This window comes from Mytilus trossulus, chromosome 11 (genome assembly GCF_036588685.1).
Source record: "Mytilus trossulus isolate FHL-02 chromosome 11, PNRI_Mtr1.1.1.hap1, whole genome shotgun sequence".
Lineage (NCBI taxonomy): Eukaryota > Metazoa > Mollusca > Bivalvia > Mytilida > Mytilidae > Mytilus > Mytilus trossulus.
Genome location: NC_086383.1, coordinates 858379 through 879040, shown reverse-complemented (window position 1 = coordinate 879040; position 20662 = coordinate 858379). Strand labels below are relative to the sequence as shown.

At 33.2% G+C, this 20662-nt stretch overlaps 4 protein-coding genes across 6 annotated transcripts in view; 3 read left to right on the top strand and 1 right to left on the bottom strand.

The window, feature by feature from the left end:
* Positions 1–20662, bottom strand: part of LOC134690612 (MAM domain-containing glycosylphosphatidylinositol anchor protein 1-like) — a 68850-nt gene that overhangs the window by 13325 nt on the left and 34863 nt on the right. The window contains exons 2-4 of one of the 3 annotated variants that reach the window (XM_063550579.1): positions 7349–7368; positions 4395–4414; positions 1398–1465 (exon numbers count right to left, since the gene is read on the bottom strand). In XM_063550579.1, the coding sequence (XP_063406649.1) occupies positions 1398–1461 (64 nt within the window). In that variant the 5' untranslated portion in view covers positions 1462–1465; positions 4395–4414; positions 7349–7368. Of the gene's footprint in view, positions 1–1397; positions 1466–4394; positions 4481–7348; positions 7369–20662 lie in introns of those variants that run through there. The other 2 variants (XM_063550580.1, XM_063550581.1) reach the window with 2 other exon arrangements.
* On the top strand, positions 7996–10920 carry LOC134690611 (uncharacterized). Its single transcript, XM_063550578.1, has 2 exons — positions 7996–8113; positions 9532–10920. The coding sequence occupies exon 2, from the start codon at positions 9639–9641 to the stop codon at positions 10902–10904; it is 1266 nt and encodes a 421-aa protein (XP_063406648.1). The 5' UTR covers positions 7996–8113; positions 9532–9638; the 3' UTR covers positions 10905–10920.
* On the top strand, positions 10920–16905 carry LOC134690610 (uncharacterized). The gene is made up of 2 exons (XM_063550577.1): positions 10920–16123; positions 16830–16905. The coding sequence occupies exon 1, from the start codon at positions 11214–11216 to the stop codon at positions 14454–14456; it is 3243 nt and encodes a 1080-aa protein (XP_063406647.1). The 5' UTR covers positions 10920–11213; the 3' UTR covers positions 14457–16123; positions 16830–16905.
* On the top strand, positions 14588–15760 carry LOC134691550 (uncharacterized). The gene has a single exon (XM_063552115.1). It carries the CDS (start codon positions 14588–14590, stop codon positions 15758–15760), a length of 1173 nt encoding a protein of 390 aa, XP_063408185.1.

Sequence of the window (20662 nt, the reverse complement as noted above, 5' to 3'; positions counted from 1 at the left end):
CCATCCAGGTTCTTGACAGGGTTTATAAAGCTCAATCATAACACATATCCTTCGTTTTTTATTACATTTATTGAAAATATTTGTTCAAAACAAAGTTGGGAAAGTATTTGTCAGCCGGCCTTAAACAGTTATAACTTCAAATAAAACATTTTTAAATGTATTTCATGATTTAGGGCCGCAGTTACTACTGTAGGTTGTGAGTTCAAACTCAGCTCTTGTTGGTGCAATTAACTCCACTCTTAACTCACTAGGATAGAAAGTCTTCCTATATAAGGTCTGTGGTCGCTACGAACTAGCATTAAAACACCCGCAATATATAAATCAATCCAACTCTGATTTGAAAGTGCATATTAAAAACGAAATAATTTTGCTTGTTTTATGTGACACCAATGATCTTAACACTTCTTGTCCTTTCAGTAAAACGAAGTTAATGACATAAGTTTGGAAGAGGTCGTCTTGCTCTGTCATACCGTTTCGATGTAATATTAGCGTTGCGTGGATTTTAATTCTTCATTTAAATAAGTTTTGGGTTGAAAAATAGTTTGGCTTCGAGCATCACTAGATATAATTTTTTTTTTGAAATACTGATCTAAAATATGAAGACCTTATAGCTACAAAAGGACGAACAAGTTAATTAAGGCGTACACTTTGAATATAGGTATATGTAGGTATATCGCATTCCTAGCAAAAAGATCAGTTCTTACTTCTTTTAACATTTTATACCTTTCCACTTCATCAGGAACTAGCAAACCAAATTATATGAAATCCAAGTATGTGTAAGGCCGAATGAGGTGTCTATATGTCCGATCTGGACCATAGATATCTTAATTCATTTTAGAATAACTTTGCCGGAGAGAGTTGGAAACTTGATTTCTTTATACGTTTTCTTTTTAATAACATAGAAATATCTTAATTTATCGATGTAGAATTGGACAAAAACATAAGCAACGAACTGCAGAAGTGGATTCGACACAGTTTTGATTGTAAATAAAAATAACACGTTCCTAACTACCGCTAATCATGTTTTAATTGCTTCGAAGAATACTGCCGAACTAAGAACACAATGATTCAACTCTTCATTGTTTAATGAAACTAATGAACGTGGAAATTCGTTTCTAAAAATCCATATCAATTGAAAACCATCTCCGATGGCAGAGTTAAAAGCATAAATCAGAATGATAATATCTACCAACGTGTTCTTAACTTACTACTCTAACACGACATCTTGCTTACATTACCTTAGCCAATTTATTAAAAAAAAGAAGGTCAAAGGTATATTTCATGTTGACCTTCAGTCTAATTCTGCGCAGTTAACACGTCAAACATAAGTTTTTTGCGGTCATAATAACATGTTTGATCATGTAGCCAAAACGCTACACTCGTTTTAATATACTTACTGCCGCCATTAGACACACAGATGGTGCAGAGGGTGATTACAATCAAACAACAAAACTTCATCATAATTCTGAAATGAATATACTTCTATATCAATTCTATGTTCCGGGTTATTGAGAATGTACCGATAACACTAATGTCTTGTACAATGTATTCATTAAGGCGGATCGAGGGTCTAAATACTATTCTTTTCAATTTAATATAGGATTTCTCTATATTTTTCTATAAATGAACTTTATCTTATACTTTAAAAAATAGGGTCACCTTTCATTAACGCTCACAATGTGCCTTCGAAAGAAGCAAACATTTTTTTTAAGTTATTTTTTTTTTTGTTGAACTAATAGGAAAAATAGCGATAATATCGAATTAAAAAAAGAACTAAATTACAGAAGTAATTTAATTTTACAATTACTTAGTTGATGTACAGCTTATTCGAAAACAACAATAAAAATACATGTCACCGATGAGTTAAAATAGATAACAATTGTACATATTGTTATGCCAAAAAAAAATGCATTAGTGCACCAAAGGGAGAAAATTTTGAGCTTTTTCAATGATGTCTACATTTTAGAAGTCACCTGGGGCCAATACGAATTTGAGTTCTTGGAATGATTTTTGTACCATATGATGAAATAACTACTACTAAAAGTAATAAATAAAATGTGTAATGAAAAATTTATGTTTATCTATACACATGGAAAAAAAGTATTGCAACACCAAATTGAAATTGACATTAAAAAACACTTTTTATTTTTTTGTGATATAATTTGGTAAAATAGAACAAGTTAATCGTTAATTTAAAAGTATCACCTGAGTTTAATCAATAAATATCGACTAGATAAGTTTTTATCTGCACATGTAGCTACTGTACTCGTAAACAGCAAAACAGGTGTTTTTATCCTCATTGTTTTCAACACTTTAAATAACCAAATTTTTAAATGTATGTGATTAACACCACGTAATGGGTCCTTGACAACTCTTAACTGCAGCAAGATGGCAGATTATCAGCATTAGAGAGGCAGGGATGTCGCTGTAACAACTGCACGTATAAGTCGTTTTGGGAATAAAAATCAAGCAATAAACGCTGTTAAAGACCTTCTGAGATAATGAAGACCCACTATACCATTTGCTAGGGAAAATCAAGCATAATGAAGGTTGGTCAGAAGGAAACACATTGCATACAAGACAATCATAAAAAGAGAGTGGTGGCCATACTGGAGCCTTTTAACAAGAACGGTTCGAGGTCGATTCATCGCTACTGGTTATCGTGCGATAAGACCATTTCGGAGACCTTTGCTAACGAACAGACACACAGTTTTCCGTATCCAATGTAGTGCAGAGCTCGCAAAAGTTGAACATTAGCATCGTGGAGGAAGATCCAATGTTCAAATGGAATTCGGTTCATCTTCCTTGGCGGTTATCCGTTTAAATGGAGGCTGCTCACAAAGTACTAATTCTTTGGCGTATAACGATCAACAATGATGTGAACAGTCATCTGAAGATTGATTTTGAAATGTCTGACAAGTTCGACTACAGTAAAAGTTGTAAAATGCATTTTTTGTACAAAAAACACTTCATTTTGTTATTCAAATTGTGGTTATATAAATCATTTTTTTTTTAAACATTTTCTGTTTGTTTCAATGCCAATGTTATCATAAACTATGTTTCAATAATATTATACACATATTTTATTATATTTCATTCAAAAAAAAAGGCTGATTTTTCAAGTTTTAAAAAATCAAGGTGTTGCAATACTTTTTTTCATGTGTATATTTTCTGAAAATCTTATACCCGTGAGCCTCCTTAACAGATCAATTTTGATTGCTATTGTTAAAGCTCCAAAAAGACTGAACCGTAAATCCTAACTTATCAATATAAGGGCAACCTGACGGGTTTGAATGTGTTTATAAAGCACTTTCTTTTGTAAACCATGAACGTATCTTATTTCGACAATATTGTTCAAAGTTCATATGTGATATGTTAAAAGGGGCAATTGATAATTGGTCGTTTGAAATTACAACTAAAAATTGAAGTTATTTAGATCACGTCTAGATTCGTTTAAAGGGATTCGTGTTGCTCTTGTTTTAGTTTAAAGAGTTGTTCCTTGTTATTTTAATTTTTATTAATTTTTGTATTGTATAACATGATTACAGTCCTACCTATTATTTATCATTCACATTTTAAAATTTAACATTGGGTCACGTTTAATGGTAATTAAAATGTCCTATGATTTAAGATTTTTGTATATCTTAGTGTTAGAGAACAGTCAATTATTAGAATCTTTGTCTTTAATATGGAAAAAAGTTTGAGTTTGAGTTTATGCTTTATCAACGTATAATGCTTCAAAGAAGATGCCTTGTGACTGAAATACAACGTTAACCAGATAAGCATTTGACAATTAACAATTATAGAAAAAAATATAATTGTTCAGAGGCTGCACACCAATTTCAGATGTCGAAGTCGAAAAATAGGTGAATTTAAAATTGCGTACAACTAGAAATTACTAATTGATTTTAAACAATTTACATAGCAACCATCTTTTGCTGTTCAGTAATATTATGTATGTAGGTTGTGTGAAATTCTTTCAATTTTGAAGTTTTAGAAATAAAAAAAGAAAGAGATGGGATAGCAAGGTCGCATTCGAAAAAGGAAGATGACAAAATTCAAGATGAATGGACTCACATTAGTAACAAACAATACATGGAAATCTAACGACAAAGTAACACTAGGATACTAAACATGTCAAAGGTACCAGGATTGAAGTTATATTTGTGCAAGCTCCGCGTTTCGTGTACAAACGAATTATCAGTTGTTTAAGTAAAGTGACATTTCTGTCTTGAAATTGACTTTTACATGCACATTAGAGGTCTGTGTTGTGATTGTCTAACGCTCTCTGCAAACAACCTGAGCTGTAAACCATCTGATGATAAACTGTTATATTACCTCTTTAATTGTAAATCACAAGAATTTTGAAACCAAGAAAATAATTAAAAACTTACCTCAATTTACAAAAGGAGACCTGCAGATAAAAAGATAACTTCTAAAATGAAGTGCCTTCTTATAAATCAAATCGAATTTAAAACGTTGAACATGTGTTAAAAGATTGTTATCCAAGATGTGCAACATCGAATAGTGACATATGTTGTTTTTCTTCCTTTAATATCTGAATAAGCAAATATTTTTAAAACGTGTAACATCTTTTATCTGTTGTAATTTTGCAATTACATGTATCGGTAGATAATGTTATTGCATCAGGAAATTTAACATGCCTTTTTCAAATAAAAAGACCAAATATATCTACATAAATAAATATACAAAAGAACATTTATATTTAAATGATAGAAGTAAATATAAGTTTCAATACATATTTCAGAAAAGAAACATATATTCTTTTTCAGAGTAGTTTACATATTGTTAGAAATAAAAAGAATACATTCTGATTTTGATAAAACAATCTCCAATGTTATTGTCAAAAGATAAAACACATAATATTATATTCTTTTTCAGAGTAGTTTACATATTTTTAGAAAAAAAAAGAATACATTCTGATTTTGATAAAACAATCTCCAATGTTAATGTCAAAAGATAACCAAATACGCCATACGCATGTTTCCTCAACACACAAAAATTATATAATGTAATTTAAATCAAAATAGGCGAAAAGATTCCACTGAGTTAGATATAGAGTTAAACATGTTTAACCGTATTAATTTATAATTCTATAGACAAATAATGTGATATGATATCATTTACAGATAATATCGCATGTTTCGTTTTTATTTTACCTGAGTTTAATCAATAAATATCGACTAGATAAGTTTTTATCTGCACATGTAGCTACTGTACTCGTAAACAGCAAAACAGGTGTTTTTATCCTCATTGTTTTCAACACTTTAAATAACCAAATTATTAAATGTATGTGATTAACACATCGAAATGGGTCCATGACAACTCTTAACTGCAGCAAGATGGCAGATTATCAGCATGAGAGAGGCAGGGATGTCGCTGTAACAACTGCACGTATATGTCGTTTTGGGAATAAAAATCAAGCAATAAACGCTGTTAAAGACCTTCTGAGATAATAAAGACCCCCTATACCATTTGCTAGGGAAAATCAAGCATAATGAAGGTTGGTCAGAAGGAAACACATTGCATACAAGACAATCATAAAAAGAGAGTGGTGGCCATACTGGAGCCTTTTAACAAGAACGGTTCGAGGTCGATTCATCGCTACTGGTTATCGTGCGATAAGACCATTTCGGAGACCTTTGCTAACGAACAGACACACAGTTTTCCGTATCCAATGTAGTGCAGAGCTCGCAAAAGTTGAACATTAGCATCGTGGAGGAAGATCCAATGTTCAAATGGAATTCGGTTCATCTTCCTTGGCGGTTATCCGTTAAAATGGAGGCTGCTCACAAAGTACTAATTATTTGGCGTATAACGATCAACAATGATGTGAACAGTCATATGAAGATTAATTATGAAATGTCTGACAAGTTCGACTACAGTAAAAGTTGTAAAATGCATTTTTTGTACAACATTTTGTTATTCAAATTGTGGTTATATAAATCAAACATTTTCGGTTCGTTTCAATGCCAATGTTATCATAAACTATGTTTCAATAATATTATACACATATTTTATTATATTTCATTAAAAAAAAAGGCTGATTTTTCAAGTTTTAAAAAATCAAGGTGTTGCAATACTTTTTTTCATGTGTATATTTTCTGAAAATCTTATACCCGTGAGCCTCCTTAACAGATCAATTTTGATTGCTATTGTTAAAGCTCCAAAAAGACTGAACCGTAAGTCCTAACTTATCAATATAAGGGCAACCTGACGGGTTTGGATGTGTTTATAAAGCACTTTCTTTTGTAAACCATGAAAGTATCTTATTTTGACAATATTGTTCAAAGTTCATATGTGATATGTTAAAAGGGGCAATTGATAATTGGTCGTTTGAAATTACAACTAAAAATTGAAGTTATTGAGATCACGTCTAGATTCGTTTAAAGGGATTCGTGTTGCTCTTGTTTTAGTTTAAATTGTTGTTCCTTGTTATTTTAATTTTTATTAATTTTTGTATTGTATAAAATGATTACAGTCCTACCTATTATTTATCATTCACATTTTAAAATTCAACATTGGGTCACGTTTAATGGTAATTAAAATGTCCTATGATTTAAGATTTTTGTATATCTTAGTGTTAGAGAACAGTCAATTATTAGAATATTTGTCTTTAATATGGAAAAAAGTTTGAGTTTGAGTTGATGCTTTATCAACGTATAATGCTTCAAAGAAGATGTCTTGTGACTGAAATAGAACGTTAACCAGATAAGCATTTGACAATTAACAGTTATAAAAAAATATAATTGTTCAGAGGCTGCAAACACCAGTTTCAGATGTCGAAGTCGAAAAATAAGTGAATTTAAAATTGCGTACAACTAGAAATTACTAATTGATTTTAAACAATTTACATAGCAACCATCTTTTGCTGTTCAGTAATATAATGTATGTAGGTTGTGTGAAATTCTTTCAATTTTGAAGTTTTCGAAATGAAAAAAGAAAGAGATGGGATAGCAAGGTCGCATTCGAAAAAGGAAGATGACAAAATTCAAGATGAATGGACTCACATTAGTAACAAACAATACATGGAAATCTAACGACAAAGTAACACTAGGATACTAAACATGTCAAAGGTACCAGGATTGAAGTTATATTTGTGCAAGCTCCGCGTTTCGTCTACAAAAGAATTATCAGTTGTTTAAGTAAAGTGACATTTCTGTCTTGAAATTGACTTTTACATGCACATTAGAGGTCTGTGTTGTGATTGTCTAACGCTCTCTGCAAACAACCTGAGCTGTAAACCATCTGATGATAAACTGTTATATTACCTCTTTAATTGTAAATCACAAGAATTTTGTAACCAAGAAAATAATTAAAAACTTACCTCAATTTACAAAAGGAGACCTGCAGATAAAAAGATAACTTCTAAAATGAAGTACCTTCTTATAAATCAAATCGAATTTAAAACGTTGAACATGTGTTAAAAGATTGTTATCCAAGATGTGCAACATCGAATAGTGACATATGTTGTTTTTCTTCCTTTAATATCTGAATAAGCAAATATTTTTAAAACGTGTAACATCTTTTATCTGTTGTAATTTTGCAATTACATGTATCGGTAGATAATGTTATTGCATCAGGAAATTTAACATGCCTTTTTCAAATAAAATATATCTACATAAATAAATATACAAAAGAACATTTATATTTAAATGATAGAAGTAAATATAAGTTTCAATACATATTTCAGAAAAGAAACATATATTCTTTTTCAGAGTAGTTTTCATATTGTTAGAAATAAAAAGAATACATTCTGATTTTGATAAAACAATCTCCAATGTTAATGTCAAAAGATAACCAAATACGCCATACGCATGTTTCCTCAACACACAAAAATTATATAATGTAATTTAAATCAAAATAGGCGAAAAGATTCCACTGAGTTAGATATAGTGTTCTGTCACATTTATTTATAGAGTTATCTTCCTTTACCCACATTTCATTTTTGGTTAATTTTCGGTATGTTTCACTTCCCTAGATTACATGTATCGATAAGGGCCGAGAGAGATAGAAAGAAAAATAGCACATGGCCCGCAAACGCATTTTGGTATTATTATTCAATATTTGGAATCTAGTGGTCCCCCACAGAGTAAGTTTTATTACCTGCTTGATATAATCATTTATTTGTATGTAGATATGTTTTGCGTTATGAATTTTTATTATTATTAAGGTTTTGTGGCAATTTATAAGCCACTTGGTCGTCTGCATTTTTGATATGCATTTTGCTCAAATAATTTGCTATTTTTACGTACATTTGTGTATTGTTAAATATTTTTCATATCGGATAAGATATTAGGATTAGGTACATATCATGTACATTTTTCGATACTGTGTATTTGGAACTTTTCTTAGTAAAGAAATGGCTAATTGAACAAATATCAGAAGACCTAAAATGGACCACGCACATCTCAAATGTTGCCAAGAAAGCCAATTCGACACTCGGCTTTCTAAGAAGAAACCTACGCTTCTGCCCTAAAGATTGCAAAAAGACCGCATATATATCATTAGTACGATCAACTATGGAATATGGTGCCATAATATGGGACCCATATACACAACATGATATAAATCAATTGGAAAGAATACAACGCAGAGCGGCTAGATTCATCACAGGCGACTATAGGTCTAGAGAAGAGGGGTCGGTCACCAAAATGCTAGCCGAGTTAGAACTAGACAACCTACAAGCAAGAAGAACAAGTCAACGGCTAGTATTTCTGTACAAAGTGGTTGAGGGGTTGGTCCCAGCTATTAATCCCGACGATTTTCTTGTTAAAAGTAAACCTAAGAGGAAAATCAAACCCAAAACATTTGACAATTTTGTATGTGCCAATATAGTGACAAATTCAGTGAAGAACAATTCTAAGGCACTAGATACTATTCCAAGCAACACCGATCCATATAAGAACTCTTTCTTCGTCAAGAGTGTACTACATTGGAACCAACTAGAGGATCGTATTGTATGCGCAGATACAGTTGAGAGCTTCAAGGCTGCTCTCCAACACCGCCAATAGGTGTCTCTCTCTCCCGTTGAGTAAAAGCCAGAATTGGTATCTTCAACGTATACATACAGATACAGATACAGAACCGAGAAACTTCTTCTCGTAACTTTCATGCATCCGTGCAAATTTTAGTATTTTGAGACTTGGAATAGTACATTTATTATTATCTAGGCCTAGGATATAGTATAAATTAGTCTATGTCAACTGACAACCCGCTTAGGACTTATTATAAGTGTGAATAACTTTGTTATTGTTGATGTTATCTTTTACTTTGGCCTTGTTGTGAACCGAACATGTTGCACCTACAAATTCTGCTCACCTGGTCACAAAGGTTCATTTAGGAGCAAATCGATAATTTGAGAAATATATTTTTCTTGTTTGTTTTGAACATTTATAGCATAATAAGGGATTTATTCATTGTTTTGCTTTACTTGTAAGATGTTTAATACAATTTATGTTTAGAAATCATTTAGGAACAATTACTTATGATTGTTTATTTTTGTTGTAGCTTTTTACCTTCTCCTGGGAAGTTTGTAGTGAATAAAAGAAATACAAGAAACATTTGTTAGTTATTAGGCATTACAGTAAAAAGTCTGACGATTGGACCAACTCATTATGGACACGCCAGATGAAGTAGAAACAAAACGGCTGAGAACACTTACAGTTAGGGCAATGGAAAACTATAAAGAAAAGGTTAAAGCCTATCATGCTAAACTATTAGAAAAGAGACAAGCAGTTGAGGCATCATTAGCCTATCTGGAGGAACAAACAGGAGATATACAATTTCTAGGACAGGTTAGAGAAACTCTTGTGGAAGTACTTAACCATTATTATGAACTTTGTAAAGAATTCTGTGAATACTTGTCACCTCAAAATACGGAACAAAGTAATAGTGAACTATTAGTACAAAAATCTGTGTTTCAAACAATAGCTAAAGAAGTAGATCTAGCAATTAAATTCATTGATGAGCAAACAAGTCATAGTACCAAGATCGAAAAAGAGAATAGCTCAACAGCACATCTAGTCAAAGAGGATGAGCCTCAATTAACAATTAGGAAAGACAGTCCAGTTCATCATTCTAGTCTTCATGGTTCTTTACATGATCAAGGCAATTCTAGTCATAAGATCCAAGGACATAAGTCACATTCTAGTTCTAGTCATAAAGCTAAAAGTAGTGATGGAGGTCGTTCTTCAAATTACACTCACAGTCGTTCTAGTCAGGGAAGTCGCTCGAGCAAGTCAATTCTTCTAGACAAAACAGCTAGAGCTGAAGCTGCCAAGGCAAAACTTAAATTCATAGAAGAGGAAGAGAAATTAGTAAGAAAACAAAATGAGTTAGAATTAGAAGTCCAAAAACAAAGATCGGAACTTAAATCAAACTTAAACATTTTGAAACATAAAAGAGAGATTGCAGAAGCCGAGGCAGAATTAACAGCAGTAAAGGAAATTTTAGATGAGGAAAATGCAATAGATAGCAATTGGAAGGACAGAGGTCTGAACCTTCCTGAATCAAGTGCTTCTGAAATAGTAAAATCTTATATTACCAATCAGAGACCTAAAGTTTATGTTCCCGTTGAGGAAGAAACAAAATTAAACCCTCATGTACAAGAATTTGTGCCTTCGACAATACTGCAAAAGGAATTCAAAACATTTCAACCACAACAGACTGTGCATGTGTCTGAATCACCAGGAATAATTGACCTCACGAAATATATTATGAAGAAAGATCTTTTAATTTCAAGATTATCGACTTTCGATGACAAACCTGAACGATATTGCAGTTGGAAAAATAGCTTTAACAACATACTAAGAGAACTGGATGCAACAGATTCAGAACAGTTAGATCTTTTAAACAGATACTTAGGCCCACAGTCAAAATGACATGCAGCAAGTCTGAGAGTTGCTAACTCCCACAACGAAAATCAAGCTGTTGTTAAGATTTGGCAAAGGTTGGATGAAAGATATGGGGCACCAGAAAGTATAGAAGCAGCACTTAAAGATCGACTTGATAAATTCAATAAAATCAACAATACAGAATATGACAAACTTTATGAATTATATGACTTATTGGCTGAGGTAGAATCAATTAAAGAAAATGATATATACAGGACAGTCCTATCATTCTATGATTCATCGTATGGGGTGAATGCAATCGTAGGGAAATTGCCAAACTTTATTCAAACAAAATGGATGGATCGTGCTAGTAGGTACAAAACACAACATTCTGTGATGTATCCGCCTTTTTCAACGTTTGTAGAATTCTTACACAGCATGGCAGTGCGAATGAATGACCCTAGCCTCAAAATCCAACAATCAGATAGTGGACGAGACAAAAAAGTGGAACGGAAATATGCTGGAAAAAGGACTCCTGGTCAGACTGTTTTGAAAACAACTATTGAAAAACAAAACACTTCGGCTAATCTGAACTTTAAATGTATTATTCATGAAAATGGCAAACACAACCTTGCTGACTGTAAAGTATTTGTTGAGAAACCGTTAGAAGAAAAAAGACAATTAATACGGAAAAATGGGATTTGTTTCAAATGCCTAAATGGGAAGCATCTAGCTAAAGATTGCAAAGCTAACATCAAGTGTGAGAAATGTGGAAAAACGGCACACTGTACAGCCTTTCACTTTGAACGTGAAACCCTACAAAATAATGGCGGGGAAAGACAAATTGACAATATACCGCAAGACCAAGTAAGCACAAAATGTACTGAAATTTGTAAGGACTCGGGAGAAACTACTTTCCAAGGAAAGTCTTGTGCAAAGACATTACTAGTCAAGGTGTATCCGGAAGGCAAACCAGAAGTCAGTGTTACTACTTATGCGATCATTGATGATCAGAGTAATAGGTCTTTAGCCTGTTCAACATTTATAGATTATTTCAATGAAACCACAGAGCCAGTTGAATACACACTAGCATCTTGCTCGGGAAAAACTGTTCAACATGGTCGTCGTACTACAGGGTACATACTAGAATCTTTGGATGGCACTACACAGCTGAAGTGTCCATCTCTGATTGAATGCAATGAAATTCCGATCTCAAAGCGAGAGATAGCTACTCCTGCCATAGCTAGGCACTACAAACATCTACAGGATATAGAACAGTTCATACCAGAACTTGATGGGAATGCCGAAGTTATGCTTCTAATAGGACGGGATGTGACCGCTGCTCATCACATTTTAGATCAAAGAATTGGCAAGGACAACGAACCGTATGCACAACGTCTTCGTCTAGGATGGGCAATAATTGGCGAAACATGCTTAGGTTTAGTGCACGCATCAGATACAATCACAGTTAACAAAACAACAGTTCTTCCAAACGGCAGAGAGACAAATCTCAAACCATGTGAATATGGTTTCAGAGTGAAAGACAATGAACCAGATATTGGTAGTACTGTTTTCAAACAAACTAGAGAAGATGATACTTTAGGATTATCTCAAGAGGACAAAGAATTTCTAATCGTTATGGATAAAGAATTTCACACGTCAGAAAATGGTCGTTTATCGGCACCTTTACCGTTTCGGAGAGATAGACCAAAACTTCAAAACAACTATCATCAGGCAAGACAAAGAGCAGAGAATCTTAGTAGAAGCTTCAAACGAGACTCCACTAAACAACAGCATTTTGTAGAATTTATGAAAAAGATATTTGTAAATAATCACGCAGAAGCAGTCACTCCGGCTAGAAAGGGAGAGGAAGTTTGGTATCTCCCAATCTTTGGAGTTTATCACGCAAAGAAACAATCAAAAATCAGAGTAGTATTCGACTCAGCGGCTAAATATAATGGGCTTTGTCTGAATGATATTCTAATGAAGGGACCAGACTTAACAAACAACTTGGTTGGTGTACTATTGAAGTTTAGGAAGGGTAAAGTTGCCGCAATTGCAGATGTTGAACAAATGTTTTTCAGTTTTGAGGTTAATGAAGAACACAGGAACTACTTAAGATTTGTATGGTTTAAGGACAACACTGTAACAGAACCACTGACTGAATATCGAATGAAAGTTCACGTTTTTGGGAATTCACCTTCCCCAGCTGTAGCTAATTATGGTTTACGCAAAGCTGTTTGCGATCACACAGATTTAGACACATGTGATGATGTATGTCATTATGTAAACAACAATTTTTATGTAGATGATGGTTTAGTGTCAGGCGACAGCCCTGAAGAAATTGTAAGTCTCATCAAAAGGACTCAAGAAAGATTAATAACAGGAGGTAAAATTAGACTGCATAAGATAGTTTCGAATAATAGTGAGGTAGTCAAGAGTTTTGAAACAAAGGATTTAGCTGAAAGCATTACCAAGATTGACTTTAATTCAGAGTCTACATGTCTACAGAGAAGTTTAGGTTTATGTTGGAATGTTGTAAAAGACATTTTCACCTATCAGTTATCTAAAGAGGAGAAACCCTTTACAAAAAGAGGGCTGCTATCAGTAATTAATGGAATATTTGATCCATTAGGGTTCATAGCTCCTGTAATCCTTGGCGGAAGGTTAATTATGAGAGAAGCAGTACAAAACAATTCATTAGATTGGGATGATCCGTTACCTGATAATTTACTCTCTTACTGGCAGAGATGGAAACAGTCCTTACAGGATCTTGAAACATTAGAGATAGGGAGGCCTTTCACTAGTCAATCATTGAACGACAGTACTGAATGTGAATTACACATCTTCTCGGACGCATCAAAGGAGGCGATTTCGTCTGTTGCCTATATCCGTACATTTGACAAGAAAGGAGATTCAGAACTAGGTTTTTTAGTAGGAAAGTCCAAACTGGCTCCGTGTCATGGACATACCATACCGAGGCTGGAATTATGTGGAGCTGTTCTGTCAACTGAGTTAGCTACATTCATTCAGAATGAACTGAAATTGCCATTAAGTTCCACACACTTTTATACCGATAGTCAGGTAGTACTAGGGTATATATACAATGAGAAAAGACGGTTTTATGTGTATGTCAGCAACCGTGTTAGCAAAATTTTGAAAGGTTCTGTGAAATCACAATGGAGCTATGTACCAACAGAGTTAAATCCTGCTGATCATGGCACAAGGCAATTAGAAGCAAAAAATGTAGGAGACTCAAAGTGGTTATTAGGACCAAAATCATATATAGATACTCTTCACAAATCCGAATGCACTTCATTTGATATTGTGTCGCCTGATGAAGACCAGGAAGTTTGTCCTACAGCAGTAGAGTCTATGAAAACATTGATATCACCTATTCAAACCTTGGGAGTTGATCGGTTTGAGAGATTCTCAAAATGGTCAAGTTTAGTAAGAGCTATATCTTTGTTGAAAAGAAAGATTGTGTCTAGTTATAGGAGTAAAGTAGATACTAAGGATACAAGGACTTGTGTAGATATCAGAAAAGAGGCTGAAACACTTGTTTTGAAACTCAGTTACAGTATTATTCTAATGAAATAGATTGTTTAAAGAGTGGTAAACAGTTGCCGAAAAACAGCAATATTATTGCACTTTCTCCAATACTTGATTCAGAAGGACTGTTAAGATTAGGCGGAAGACTAAAACATTCTAAATTAGAAACTGGAGAAAAGATGCCTCTAATCATACCAGGTGGAAGCCATATTGCTTCATTGTTAATAACACACTTTCATGAGTCAGTGCACCATCAGGGACGCCATTACACAGAAGGTGCTGTACGCTCAAATGGTTTCTGGATAACTGGAGGAAAACGCCTTATTAATTCTATTTTGCACAAGTGCGTACAATGTAGGAAACTAAGAGGAAAAGTAGAACACCAGAAAATGGCAGATCTGCCATCAGATCGTCTTACACCGAGTCCTCCGTTTTCATACGTGGGTGTTGATACATTTGGACCATGGTCTGTAGCCACAAGGCGAACACGTGGAGGTGCCGCTAATTCTAAACGATGGGCAATAATGTTTTCATGCCTTGTTACTCGTGCCATCCACATTGAGGTCATAGAGGAAATGACTTCATCCTCATTCATTAATGCTTTGCGTCGATTTACAGCAATAAGAGGACCCGTAAGAGAATTTAGATCTGATCAAGGTACCAACTTTGTAGGAGCAGTAAATGAATTGTCACTACTATATAATGATGAAAATATTCAGGGATATCTGTCTAAAAAACAAATTGTATGGACATTCAATCCACCCCATGCCTCACACATGAACGGTGCATGGGAACGCATGATTGGACTAGCAAGAAGAATTCTCGATTCAATGCTAACAGATATTCAAGGAAAGCAACTCACTCATGAAGTTTTATGCACATTAATGACAGAAGTTTGTTGTATCGTCAATAGTAGACCAATAATTGCTGTGTCAAATGATCCAGAATCACCTTCTATTTTGTCACCAAACACTCTATTAACACAAAAAATTAATAGTGACATAGAACCGTACCATTTCAATTTTTCTGTGAAAGATATGTACAAATCACAGTGGAAGCATGTGCAAATTTTAGCAAATCAATTTTGGAAGCAATGGAACATACAATACTTACAAAACCTTCAAACTAGATCAAAATGGCCAAGTGAAAATCGAAACTTACAAATTGGTGATTTTGTGCTCATGATTGACGTTAGTTTACCACGCAATCAATGGCCAACCGGAATCATTGATGAAGTATTTCCTAGTAAAGATGGATTAGTTCGAAAAGTATCAGTGCGTGTGATAAAGAACGGGGAACCAGTAACTTATAGCCGTCCAGTAACACAGCTGGTACATTTGATGTCGGATTAAATTTATATTTAGATATGACAATTGCATTATAAGGGTTAATTTGAGTGCTTTGATTTATTCATCTTAAAAGTTTGTTAAAACATGCCTTTATTGATTAATTTTTTAAATTTTTAAGGATTATTTTTTGAAAGAAGTGATTTTACTTGTAGGTAAAATCAGGCGGGGAATGTTCTGTCACATTTATTTATAGAGTTATCTTCCTTTACCCACATTTCATTTTTGGTTAATTTTCGGTATGTTTCACTTCCCTAGATTACATGTATCGATAAGGGCCGAGAGAGATAGAAAGAAAAATGGCACATGGCCCGCAAACGCATTTTGGTATTATTATTCAATATTTGGAATCTAGTGGTCCCCCACAGAGTAAGTTTTATTACCTGCTTGATATAATCATTTATTTGTATGTAGATATGTTTTGCGTTATGAATTTTTATTATTATTAAGGTTTTGTGGCAATTTATAAGCCACTTGGTCGTCTGCATTTTTGATATGCATTTTGCTCAAATAATTTGCTATTTTTACGTACATTTGTGTATTGTTAAATAGTTTTCATATCGGATAAGATATTAGGATTAGGCACATATCATGTACATTTTTCGATACTGTGTATTTGGAACTTTTCTTAGTAAAGAAATGGCTAATTGAACCGAGAAACTTCTTCTCGTAACTTTCATGCATCCGTGCAAATTTTAGTATTTTGAGACTTGGAATAGTACATTTATTATTATCTAGGCCTAGGATATAGTATAAATTAGTCTATGTCAACTGACAACCCGCTTAGGACTTATTATAAGTGTGAATAACTTTGTTATTGTTGATGTTATCTTTTACTTTGGCCTTGTTGTGAACCGAACATGTTGCAACTACAAAGTCTGCTCACCTGGTCACAAAGGTTCATTTAGGAGCAAATCGATAATTTGAGAAATATATTTTTCTTGTTTGTTTTGAACATTTATAGCATAATAAGGGATTTATTCATTGTTTTGCTTTACTTGTAAGATGTTTAATACAATTTATGTTTAGAAATCATTTAGGAACAATTACTTATGATTGTTTATTTTTGTTGTAGCTTTTTACCTTCTCCTGGGAAGTTTGTAGTGAATAAAAGAAATACAAGAAACATTTGTTAGTTATTAGGCATTACATATAGAGTTAAACATGTTTAACCGTATTAATTTATAATTCTATAGACAAATAATGTGATATGATATCATTTACAGATAATATCGCATGTTTCGTTTTTATTTTATATGTTGTCCTAACATTTATAAATGTATGTCCATGCAGATGTAAAACAGACATTATATAGATATGTTGAGTCAAGTTCTTTTCAATTGATATGCATAGTTTGTTAATATGTGTTGCTCTTACACCATTGTCACAAGGATCAGGAGTGTTGTGTATCTGCAAACCTGATTAACCCCGCCATATTCTATATGTGCCTTTCCCACACCAAGAGCTTGTAATCCAGTTGGTGTCTTTAGTTGCTGTAACATTGGTATTTGCATATAGCAGGTCGTTAGTTTTCTCGTTCGGTTTGATTTACGTTAAACTTTGTCTTTTCGGGGCTTTTATCGATGACTTTTCCGTAAGAGTTTTGTACATTGTTGAACTATGACCTTTCTTTTTAATCTTCTTTATCATTTGGTCTGCTGTGGAAAGTTTCTCACATATTGGCTATCATACTATATTCTGTTTTGCCATAGCAAAAGTCGCTTACACATTATTTGTATAATGTTAAATGTATAAGACGAAACTAAACATACGACAATATGTGTGAAATTGATTTGTGACAGACTATACTTTCTTTGTTAATCTTATTGATTATGCAATTTTTCCAATTTCTGATGATGCATGTCTTTATACATCTTTTATGGTTTGTTCACCCTGTCTTACTTACACCGAGCTGAAGTACGTCCATTATTCATAGTTCATTATTCATTATTCAATAATGAATAATGAAATAGTTCATTATTCACTATTCAATATTGAAAAATGAATAATGAATAATGAAATGGTTTATGTTTCATTATTCAAATTGAAGCGGTGAATAGTGAAAAAAATATAAAAAAAATTTGACCGTGACACTATAGCTATATTTTGATTCGCAATGACCATAAGAGGGTTTACGGACGACCTAAATGCCACAAAATGCATAAAAATGAGGAAATATAAAAAAGAAGATGTGGTATTATTGTCAATGAGACGAACATCCACAAAAGACCAAAATGACACAGACATCAACAACTATAGCTCACCGTACAGCCTACAACAATGAGCAAAGCCCATACCGCATAGTCAGCTATAAAAGGTCCAAATAAGACAATGTAAAACAATTTGAACAAGACAACTAACGGCCTTATTTATTTTAAAAAATGAACTAAAAACAAATATGTAACACATAGACAAACGACAACCACTAAATAACAGACTCCTGACTCGGGACAGACACATACATAAATAATTCGACGGGGTTAAACATGTTAGCCAATTTTGAATAATGAAATGGATATTTTGAATAATGGAATGGACTGCTGCGACCCTTTAGTCCCTAATTATAGATAAACCTTATATCTCAATCGAAAGCTAATTACGAGAGAAACAAAATGTATATAGTCAACATGTTCCGCAACGCATATTAGAGGACTTAAATGTCGAAATACGCGTGAAAATTAAGAAATAGCCAATTTTGAATAATGAAATGGATATTTTGAATAATGGAATGGACTGCTGCGACCCTTTAGCCCCTAATTATAGATAAACTGTATACCTCATTCGAAAGCTTATTACAAGAGGAACAAAATGTATATAGTCAACATGTTCCGCAACGCATATTAGAGGACTTAAATGTCAAAATACGCGTGAAAGTTAAGAAATAGCCAATTTTGATTAATAAAATGGATATTTTGAATAATGGAATGGACTGCTGCGACCTTTTAGCCCCTAATTATAGATAAACTTTATACCTCATTCGAAAGCTGATAACAAGAGGAACCAAATGTATATAGTCAACATGTTCCGCAACGCATATTAGAGGAGTTAAATGTCGAAATACGCGTGAAAGTTAAGAAATAGCCAATTTTGAATAATGAAATGGATATTTTGAATAATGGAATGGACTGCTGCGACCCTTTAGCCCCTCATTATAGACAAATTTTATACCTAATTCGAAAGCTTATAACGAGAGTAACAAAATGTATATAGTCAACATGTTCCACAACGCATATTACAGGACTTAAATGTCGAAATACGCGTGAAAGTTAAGAAATAGCCAATTTTGAATAATGAAATGGATATTTTGAATAATGGAATGGACTGCTGCGACCCTTTAGCCCCTAATTATAGATAAACTTTATACCTCATTCGAAAGCTTATAACAAGAGGAACAAAATGTTTATAGTCAACATGTTCCGCAACGCATATTACAGGACTTAAATGTCGAAATACGCGTGAAAGTTAAGAAAGAGCCAATTTTGAATAATGAAATGGATATTTTGAATAATGGAATGGACTGCCGCGACCTGTTAGCCCCTAATTATAGACAAACTTTATACCTCATTCGAAAGCTTAAAATAAGAGTAACAAAATGTATATAGTCAACATGTTCCGCAACGCATATTACAGGACTTAAATGTCGAAATACGCGTGAAAGTTAAGAAATAGCCAATTTTGAATAATGAAATGGATATTTTGAATAATGGAATGGACTGCTGCGACCCTTTAGCCCCTAATTATAGATAAACTTTATACCTCATTCGAAAGCTTATAATAAGAGTAACAAAATGTATATAGTCAACATGTTCCGCAACGCATATTAGAGGACTTAAATGTCGAAATAGGCGTGAAAGTTAAGAAATAGCCAATTTTGAATAATGAAATGGATATTTTGAATAATGGAATGGACTGCTGCGACCCTTTAGCCCCTAATTATAGATAAACATTATACCTCATTCGAAAGCTTATAATACGAGTAACAAAATGTATATAGTCAACATGTTCCGCAACGCATATTAGAGGACTTAAATGTCGAAATAGGCGTGAAAGTTAAGAAATAGCCAATTTTGAATAATGAAATGGATATTTTGAATAATGGAATGGACTGCCGCGACCTTTTAACCCCTAATTATAGATAAACTTTATACCTCATTCGAAAGCTTATAACAAGAGGAACAAAATGTATATAGTCAACATGTTCCACAACGCATATAACAGGACTTAAATGTCGAAATACGAGTGAAAATTACGAAATAGCAAATTTTGAATAATGAAATGGATATTTTGAATAATGGAATGGACTGCCGCGACCTTTTAACCCCTAATTATAGATAAACTTTATACCTCATTCGAAAGCTTGTAACGAGAGGAACAAAATGTATATAGTCAACATGTTCTGCAACGCATATTATAGGATTAAAAGTAGAAATACGCGTGAAAACTAAGAAATAGCCAATTTTGAATAATGAAATGGATTTTTTGAATAATGGAATGGACTGCTGCGACCCTTTACCCCCTAATTATAGATAAACATTATACCTCATTCGAAAACTTATTACGAGAGAAACAAAATGTATATAGTCAACATGTTCCGCAACGCATATTACAGGACTTAAATGTCGAAATACGCGTGAAAGTTAAGAAATAGCCAATTTTGAATAATGAAATGGATATTTTGAATAATGGAATGGACTGCTGCGACCCTTTAGCCCTAATTATAGATAAACTTTATACCTCATTCGAAAGCTTATAATGAGTGTAATATAATGTAAATAGTCAACATGTTCCGCAACGCATATTAGAGGACTTAAATGTCGATATACGCGTGAAAATTAAGAAATAGCCAATTTTGAATAATGAAATTGATATTTTCAATAATAGAATGGACTGCTGCGACCCTTTAGCCCC

What these genes read in the sequence shown, in the direction of transcription:
- LOC134690610 (XM_063550577.1), top strand. Translation starts at nt 11,214, where the DNA reads ATGGATCGTGCTAGTAGGTACAAAACACAACATTCTGTGATGTATCCG.
- LOC134690611 (XM_063550578.1), top strand. Translation starts at nt 9,639, where the DNA reads ATGGACACGCCAGATGAAGTAGAAACAAAACGGCTGAGAACACTTACA.
- LOC134691550 (XM_063552115.1), top strand. Translation starts at nt 14,588, where the DNA reads ATGCCTCTAATCATACCAGGTGGAAGCCATATTGCTTCATTGTTAATA.